Source organism: Schistocerca americana, chromosome X (assembly GCF_021461395.2).
Source record: "Schistocerca americana isolate TAMUIC-IGC-003095 chromosome X, iqSchAmer2.1, whole genome shotgun sequence".
NCBI classification, from domain to species: Eukaryota; Metazoa; Arthropoda; class Insecta; order Orthoptera; family Acrididae; genus Schistocerca; species Schistocerca americana.
In genome coordinates this window covers 908,629,215-908,639,166 of record NC_060130.1, presented here as the reverse complement: position 1 = coordinate 908,639,166, position 9,952 = coordinate 908,629,215, and the positions used below count along the sequence as shown (strand labels likewise).

Below are 9,952 nucleotides of genomic sequence, written 5' to 3'. Positions count from 1 at the left end.
AGGGAATTGCCCAAACTCTGGACATGCCTTTGAGCATGGTGCATGAAATTCTTCGATACTTCCTGCATTGCTATACAAAATTACTCACGTTCAGGAGTTGTTTCATACTGACCTGGCAGTAAGACACATGTTTGTTCTAGAATTTCTTACTTGCATGGAAGTGGACAATGAATGACTATGGAACATTCTGTGGACAGATGAAGCCCATTTCCGCTTCTAAGGACGTGTCAGTACACAGAACTGCAGAAAATGGTCAGTGGAAAATCTGCTCCCACATCAGCTGGCATCTCTTTATTCTGCAAAGTGAACAGTATGGTGCAGGTTGACAGCATTGTTTACATAGGACTGTATTTTTCTGAGGAGATGGGTTGTGGAGGTCCTGTTACCTGTACCATCACTGGCAAATTTCATTATGTCTCTAAGTTTGTCATCAAATATGTGAAGTCCAGGAATCCTACTCAGTTCACTAGAAAAACAATTCAAACAAATCATATTAATGAGTTTTATTACAAAAAATTAAAAGACAATACTTAAATCTGACAATTACACAGATGTGTCACAAGCAAAGAGTGACATACAAAATAAGCAATTTCTTCAGTATAACAGTTCCCATGTCTGTGTTACATAGAGTGTACAAGCAAAGTAATGAGCACTGCCGCTTCTATCCAGCCGCTGGTCGTGAAGTGGCTATTCAACTGGAGCACCACCAGTCAGTCACGGCACTTATGTCCTCTTCACATAGGGGCTGCTGTTGTCTTGTAGTCTTCCTGGAGAGGGGTCAATCAGCGTGCGACTGGCTGACGTCTTCTCACAGCCACCTCTTTTCTATCATTCCCAAATAGCATGCTGGTGCTTGACTTTATGCCGTTACATTGCTCCCCACCAAGGTGATGGACTGTCATTGTATATGGAGCACGAAAACAGTGGGGGAGGCAGCAGGGTGGACACACTAATGGACTGGAAGCTGTGGCTGCAGGGGACGTGAGACTTCCAGTCATACCCCACTATCTGGCCTGTGCACTGGTGGAAATGTCCCCCGGAAGACATCCAGAAGGGTACATGTCCACCTCCTGAGGCCCATACCACAATGTAGAAGGCGTTGGCTACTGCGGCATTTGTGGGTCCAGCTCCATTGGTAGAACGAGAGCTGGCAGAGGCGGCAAAGGCTCCATCTGGATGAGGTTGTCCTGTGGTGTTGTGATGACACCTTCTGGCAACTGCTGTGGCCACACTGTCCTCGGGATCTGTGAATCTGGGGGAAGAGATACAGAAGGATAACTATGCACATGGCAGTGGCGAATTTTATTGTGATGTCGGTGCTGCAATCCGTCTGGGTCTGAAATGAGATACATGCATAGGCCAATTCGACAAAGGATCTCGCCTTGCACCCACCATCTGCTGCTGCTAAAAACCCCGTAAAACATAAAATCATGCAGTTCGAAGCGATACTTCCAACCTTCTTTTGATTCTCATAAAATGTTCCACTTCACAGTTCGACTGTGGATGGAATGGTGCACTAGTTAGGTGCTGTATGCCATTCATTCTGTATTCACAGAATGATTCAAATTCATTTGATGTGAACTGAGAACCATTGTCCAACACTATGAGTTTAGGCAAATCTTCAAAGGAAACAATTGAGGACAACACCTAAAAAGTGCTATGTGACGTCGTTGAGTTCACTGGCACAGCAAAAGGAAACTTGCTATAAAAGTCAACCCAATCAACCAACGAGTGTTCCAAAAAGATCCCGCAAAGTCTATGTGCACACATTGCCATGATGATTGTGACTTAGGCCAAGCAGAAAACATTTGTGGCTGAGCAAACTGATTTTCAACACATGCATGGCACTGTGACATAATTTGTTCTATTTGGGTGTCCATACCCAGCCAAGTGCAGTGTCGACATACTAACTGTGTCATACAAACAATCCCCAGTGTCCTTGGTGAAGTAACTGCAATACTTCTTTTTGCAAAGCTTTGGGGATCAGCACATGTGACTGTCCACTGTCATTTTGAACAAGAATCACTCCTTTCTGTATAGCGAGGCTATGCCGACATGCAAAGTATCAGCGCGCTACTGCAATGAGTCAGGCCAAGATGTGCGAATATATTTTAGCAAAATGTTCAAATTTGAATGAGCTTCCATGGCCTGAGAAATTTTCCTATAATTCAGAGGAAATGACTGAAGCAATTCAGAATTGTGAGCATTGATGTGACAACAAGATGCAGCAGAAGCATCAAAGTCTGTATCAGGGTCAATCAGAAGACGTGAAAGTGCATTTGCATTACCATGTCGAGCTGTTGGACGATACACTCTCTCATATTGTTATTGAGACAACAACAAAGGCCATCTTTACAATTTTTGGACAGTTTGTACAGGAACCAGCTTCATTGGATAAAACGAGGACTGCAGTGGCTTGTGATCCATTTACTAAGTAGAATTTTCTGCCATACAAATAGTGGTGGAATTTGGTGACACCATACACAATAGCCAATCTTTCTCTATTTGTGAATAGTTACACTGAGATCTGGACAGCACTTTTGATGCAAAAGCAATATGCCTGTCTTTATCACCAAATCTGTGCAAAAGCACTGCACCATTTCCATAGCACTGCACCATTTCCATAAGCGGAAGCGTCAACTTGCAACACAACAGGTAGGTCAAGATAAAAGTGTATCACTGAGAAATACATCTTTATATTTTTTAAAAGTTTCTTGGCGCTCATCTATCCAAACAAAGGGGATGTTCTTACGATGAAATTGATGCAATGGAGCTGCGATTTGTGTAGCATTTGATATGAACTGAACATAATAGTTCATTTTCCCTAAGACTGACTGCAATTCTGTGACGTTGTGAGGAACTGGCAGGTCCTGTATGGCTAACAAATGTGACTAAAGAGGATGTACACCTTGACTGTTTATGACATGACCAAGATACTGCAACTCAGGTTTAAAACTGTCACACTTGTCCAGTGTACACTCTAGTCCTGCATCAGATAACACACGAAACAAACTACACAAATTTTCAGTGTGTTCTTCAGGTGTATGACCTGCTACAACAGTATCATCCAAATAGTTTGAGCAGTTTGGTACTTGAGCAGTCAGCTGTTCCAAATACTGTTGGAAAATGGTGGGTGCAGAAGCACTGCCAAAAGGCAAATGCAAATATTTAAAAAAGTCCAAATGAATGTTCACGACACATGTTTTGAGATGCTTCGTCTACTAGTATTTGAAGATAGGCATCGCGCAAATCAATTTTTGAAAAGTAATGACCAGTGCCTAATCCATTCGTGAGATCCTCTGGGGTGGCAATGGATAATTATCAATCACGGTTTGTAGGATGACTGTAGATTTAAAGTCAACACAGAGGCGAATGTGAGCTGAAGGTTTGGGGAGCAAAACCAGTGGACTTGCCCATTGACTAGCTTGTATGGGCGCAATAGCTCCACTATCTTGCAATTCTTTAAGTTCAGTGGACTCTTTGTCCCATAATGCAATGGGAACAGTTCTGCCCAGCAAAATTTCGGCTGAGCATTGTCTTTCATAGTAATATGTGCAATAAAATAACAAAATTGTTAGCCTTGAATAAAGCTTCAGAAAAAGTTCAGGGAATTTTTTCAGCAAGCTACCTACACTGTCTTTGGCACTGAATGCAGTCATTGACAACAGTGTTTCCTGAATGTTAACACCAAAAAAATAAAATAAATCAAGGCCAAATATGTTCTCACAATCGCATGATTGTAACACATGAAAGTCATAGTTTGCGTACACAAGTGATACATGGCAGGCAAAGTACATTTTCTGAGAACAGGGATGACTTGTCTATTATAAGCTGTGAGGTGTGTGCTACTTTTAGAAAGGTGTGGGGAGCCTAACAGTTCATATGTGTCACGATTCAGCAATGTAACAGAGGCACTCATGTCCAACTGAAATTTCACATGCTTCCCACTTATATGCAATTGAACAAAAAGTTTGTTGGACTGGCATAGCACTGAAGAAAGTGTTTGCTTGCTAGTTTTGCTAATGACTGCAGCAGGCTTTGAATACACTGCATTGATTACGTGAGTGGGCAGAATTCTTTTGTTTGTTCCGTTGCAAACATACGGATTGTACGTGACCTTTCTTGCTCCAAGTGCAACACTGTGCTTGTCTGGGTGGGCAGTCTTGGCATTTGTGCCACGAATAGCACCGAAGGTATGACTTAATTCTATTTGCCAGGTTGGTTGGTTAGTTTAAAAGAGAGGGGAAGGACGAAACTGCTAGGTCATTGATCCCTTGTTCCAAATAAAACAATGCCACAAGAATGAGAATAAAACAAGCGAGACTGACAACACAAAACGAAGAGAAAGGAAAAACCACAAGGATGAACAAAGGGTGACAAACACTTAAATGGACAAAAGGGGACAAGAAAACCACAGAAACACAATAAATAGGTAGAAGATATTAAAACGACAAAGCAGATTACGAGATGCCAGCCACTCTGCAGCACATTAAAACCTCCACCCTAAGAGCACTAGGGTGGAGGACACAGAGGGACAAAGGACATGCGCTAAAACTTAGATCAAATGATAAAACCCACCCTCAGGTATAAAAAGTACAATTAAATCACCCGATAAGGCATTGTCAGATAAAATAAGTGGCAACGAGTCCGGTAACCGAAGATTTCGTCACAGGGCAGTCAAAGTGGAACAGTGCACCAGAATATGGGCCACTGTCAACCGGGTGCCGCACTGACACTGAGGCAGGCCTTCACGGTGCAGGAGGTAGTTGTGCCCAAGCATGGCCCATGTGGAGCCAGCATAGAACCACAGAGTCCCTGTGATAGGCCCGCATGGAGGACTGCCACACATTCGTAGTCTCCTTAATGACACACAGTTTTATGTGGTTACTAAGACTATGCCATTCCGTCTCCCAAAGCCGGAAAACCTGGTGGCACAAAAACAAATGCAGGTCAGTAATTGGAATGCCAATCTCCATAAGTGGTTTCCGTGTAGCCTGTTTGGCCAGCCTGTCAGCAAGTTCATTGCCTCCGATTCCGACATGTCCTGGGGTCCACACAAACACCACTGAACGACCGGACTGTTCCAGGGCATAGATGGACTCCTGCATGGTTGCTGCCAGAGGATGATGAGGTTAGCACTGGTCGATAGCTTGTAGGCTGCTCAAGGGGTCAGTACACAGAAGAAATGACTCCCCAGGGCCTGAACAGATGTGCTCAGGAACACGAGATATAGCCATCAGCTCTGTAGTGAAAACACTGCAGCCATTGGGCAGGAATGCTGTTGAATATGTCCTCCATGGACATATGCAAAGCCGACGTGACCATCAGCCATCAAGCCATCGGTGTAAACCCCTTCATTGCCTCGGTACATGTCAAGAATCGAGAGGAAGTGACAGTGGAGATCTGCGGGGTGAACTGAGTCCTATGGGCCGTGCGAAAGGTCCAGGCAAAGCTGCGGCCTGGGTGTAAACCATGGAGATGTATGTGAATGGACCTTGTGTATAGGTGGTAAAGGCAAGGACTCCAGTTCAGACAGAAGGGATTGGACGCGAACTGCAATTGTAAGCCCTGACTTGGGCTGCCGATGCGGGAGATGAACCACCATTTGTGGGAAAAGGAGATGGTAATTTGGTTGAGCAGGAGAACTACAAACGTGTGCAACGTAACTGGCGAGCAGTTGCGCATGCCTGACCTGCAATAGAGGGACACCAGCCTCTGACAGGACGTTGGTCACCAGACTCGTCCTAAAAGCTCCCACCACTAGTCGAACGCCACAGTGGTGCACTGGCTCGAGTATACACAATGCTGAGGGCGCCGCCAAATCATAAACCAGACTCCCATAGTCACGGCAGAATTGAACAAGGGCTCTCAGAGCTGCAGCAGCATACAGTGGTCTGCACCCCAGTTGGTGTTCCTCAGGCAGCGGAGGTGCTGCCAGCACTTCTGCTTAAGCTGGCGAAGGAGAGGAATCCAAGTTAATTAGGCATCGAAAACCAGTCCTAAAAATTGATATGTCTCCACTACAGTGAGGGAATCATCAGTAAGGTAGAGTTCTGGTTCCGGATGAAAGGTACAACGCCGACAGAAGTGCATAAAACATGACTTTGTGGCTGAAAACTGGAAGCCATGGGCTAGAGTCCATGACTGTGCCTTGTAGATGGGTCCCTGTAGGCACCTCTCAGCAACACCAGTACCGGATGGAGCAGTATGAAATGCACAAGTCGTCTGCATACAGAGAGGGTGAGACGGATGGCCCTACAGCTGCTGCTAGACTGTTAATGGCCACTAAAAATAGAGATATACTCAATACAGAGACCTGCAGGACCCCATTCTCCAGGATATGGGGGGGGGGGGGGGGGGGGGGGGACTATGGGAGGCGCCAACTTGGACACGGAAAGTACGAAGCGACAGGAAATTCTGGATAAAAAACGGAAGCGGGCACCGGAGACACCACTCGCATAATGTGGCAAGGATATGATGTCGCCAGGTGGTGTCATATGCTTTTCGTAAATCAAAAATGACGGTAACAAGGTACTGGCGTTCGGATGGCGGACTCGAGGGACACAAGATTATCAGTGGTACAGCGACCCAGGCGGAAACAGCCCTGGCATGAAGCCAGTAGGCCACGTGACTCCAGGACCCAAACCAACCATCGACACACCATACATTCCAACAGCTTACAAAGAACATTGGTGAGGCTGATGGGCTGATAGCAGTCCAAATCAAGCAGGTTTTGTCTGGGTTCGGGGACTGGTATTATTATGGTGCTCTCCCGTCAGTGCAAGGGAAAGATGCCATCGCACCAGATCCAGTTGAAGATCACAAGATGTCGCTTGTAGTCAGATGAGGGATGTTTAATCATCTGACTGTGGATCTGATCTGGCCCAGGAACTGTGTCAGGGGAATGTCCAAGGGCACTGAGGAGCTCCCACTCTGTAAATGGGGCATTATTGGGTTCACTGTGGCGTGTAGTGAACAAGAGGACTTTCCCTTCCATCCATAGTTTGAGAGTGCAAAAGGCTGGGGAGGGGGGAGGGTGTAATTCTCCAACGCAGAGGCACGAGCACAGTGCTCAGCAAAGTGCTCAGCAATCGCGTTTATGTTGGTAGATAACACGCCATTTATGTTGACACTGGGAACACCTGTTTGGGTCTGGTACCCAAAAACTCGTTTGATCTTTTCCCAGACTTGGGAAGGTGACACTCCTGTTTCTGTCTTTTGATAAGCTGGCAAATGTGGGACCGAAGCTGTTTAAAGTCTACGATGTGCTCCAGGGAATGGTGTCGCTTATGCCTCTGTAGAGCTCTCTGATGCTCCTTAATTGCCTCAGCGACTTCCGGTGACCACCAATGGAATGAGGGATCATGTTTTCCGCCGCAGAAATGATCATTGTAGTTACCTGCTCAACCACCACATTGATGTTACCATGTGGGGGAGATTCAGCGGTGACAGCACAGGTGAACGCATCCCAGTCTGCCTTGTTTAAAGGCCATCTGTGCAGTCATCTGTGGGCCTGACGCTGGAGCAGTGACAGGAAGATGGGGAAGTGATCACTACAACACAGCTCGTCATGTGCTCTCCAGTGGATAGATGGGAGAAGGCCAGGACTGCAAACCGAGAGATCAATGGCCGAATATGTGCCATGTGCCACACTGAAATGTGTGGGGGCACCTGTATTTAAAAGGCAGAGGTCGAGTTGTGACAGTAAATTTTCGACATCTCTGCCTTGACCAGCAAGCACGGTACCACCCCACAAGGTGTTATGAGCGTTAAAATCTCCCAAAAGTAGGAAAGGCTTAGGGACTTGATGAATCAGTGCAGCCAATGCATTCAGGGGTACTGCACCATATGGAGGAAGGTATACGTCTCAGACAGTCATTTCCTGTGTCATCCTTATCCTGGCAGCCACAGCTTCAGGAAGGATTTGAAGTGGCACAGGTTCACTGCATATTGAGTTCAGGACATAGACACGAACTCCACCTGACACTCTGTTATAGTCGCTATGGTTCTTGTAATGCTGGGGACCAGATTTCCTGGGAGGCATTGCAGAAAGCAGATGTAAAGCTTAAGAGTTGCTGTAGCTCAGCCAGGTGGTGGAAGAAACCGCTGCAATTCCAATGAAAGATGATTTTATAGTCAGGCTGGGAAGGCATGAAGAGCGCAAGGAGGCAGGTTATGTCTCAGGGTCACCTACTGCCACCAATTGTGTATTTGTAGCCATTGTGATGGTGGATGAGGTGTCAGTGAGATCCAGGTCCACAGGGGATGCTAAGATCTCCACTGCATCCTCAGATGCAGAATTGGTAGGGAGTGGTGGTGCTGCGGCCACCAGAGAGTCCTGTTTCTTAGCAAACTTCTTCTTAGTTTGCTTGCTGTCTCGCTTCCCTTTAGGAGTTTGCTGGAAAGCTGTCTCCAAAGCAGCTTTAGGCACGGAGGAAGACCATGAAGCTCTTCATTCAGCAGCTTTTGGCTCCTTGAGCCACTGGCGAGTGTCTGTCGTGGCACAATTGGAGACCTTGGGAGAGAGGGCCCCATGGGACCCCTTCTGCACAACACAAGAGGGGCCGAAGGAGGCTGTTGCTTCTCTGGCAGGGGGGAAGAGACCGATATCCCCTGCGTTCAGGGGGGCCTTGATCCCGAAGTAGGTGCTTTGGGAGCAATGGAGGAAGATTTGCCTCCTACCACAAAGGGGGCAGATGTATTCTGGTGGCTTAGAGGGCCCACTGTTCGTGGCACAGAGTGAGGAACCACTGGCACTTGGGATAGCAATGGTGATGTAGCTGCAGCATATGTTGACATCAGCTGAATGGGGTGTAATCTTTCAAATTTACGTTAAACCTCTGTGTAAGTCAACCGGTCCAGGGTCTTGTACTCCATAATTTTCCAGTCCTTTTGGAGTACTGGTCAGTCTGGTGAGCAGGGAGAGTGGTGCTCTCCACAGTTGATGAAAGTGGGAGGAGGCGCACATGGAGTACGTGGGTGCAGTGGACATCCGCAGTCTCGACATGTGGCACTGGAAGTGCAGCGGGAAGACATGTGCCTGAACTTCCAGCACTTAAAGCACTGCACAGGCGGAGGGGCATATGGCTTAACATCACAGCAGTAAACCATCAACTTGACCTTTTCATGCAATGAATCACCCTCAAAGGCCAAGATGAAGGCACCGGTAGCAACCCTGTTGTCTTTGGATCCCCTGTAAATGCGCCAGGTGAAATGAACACCCCACCACTCTAAATTGATGTGGACTCATTGTCAGACTGCAAGAGGAGATCGCAATGGAAAATGATCCCGTGGACCATGTTGAGGCTTTTATGGGAAGTGATGGAAACAGGAATATCACCCAGCATGTCACAGGCGAGTAATACTCGGGATTGGGGTGGGGATGCTGTCTGATTCACAACTGAACTGTTTTGAACCTTGGACAGTGCTATCACTTCTCAAAACTTATCCTCAAGGTGTTCAATGAAAAATTGAGGCTTCATAGGTAGAAAGGAGACCCCATCAGTTCTGCTCCAGACTAAAAACCGAGACGAATATGGCTCTGTCCGTTCTGTAGCCCTACGTTCTTCCCATGATATAGTGAGGGAGGGAAACGATTTAGGGTGATACCTGTTGGCACTGTACTCGATCCTGCCCTTCTCAGAGACTGCTGGGGCCATATGGTCACCAGCAAGAAATGACTTAGTCCACTTCACTGGGGGTCATCCACCCTGATGCCACCCACTCTGATCAGGGGCTCTCCCCACAGGCACCACCCAGCCACAGCAAAGGCTAACTGGCATGATGGCCATTGCCGGGAGTCCTGATGCCCCAGGAAGGCAGGCATCTACTCCTCAGCATACATAGGGAGTTTACAGCTCAGGCATCAGCAGTGTGATCCCTCTGTTGTTAGAAGGCTACCACCAAATGGGTAAATGACAGCCTCACCACAATGGACTGGCTACCATGCTGG

At 46.9% G+C, this 9,952-nt stretch overlaps 1 protein-coding gene across 4 annotated transcripts in view; it reads right to left on the bottom strand.

The window, feature by feature from the left end:
- Positions 1-488: 488 nt before the first annotated feature.
- Positions 489-9,952, bottom strand: part of LOC124556658 — a 149,719-nt gene continuing 140,255 nt past the window's right edge. For all 4 annotated transcript variants that reach the window (XR_006968647.1, XR_006968645.1, XR_006968646.1 and 1 more), the window contains exon 2: positions 489-1,252. Coding sequence is in view for 1 of the 4 variants with exons in the window: in XM_047130626.1 (XP_046986582.1) it covers positions 868-1,252 (385 nt within the window). In the remaining 3 variants the exon portion in view is untranslated. The remainder of the gene's footprint in view (positions 1,253-9,952) is intronic.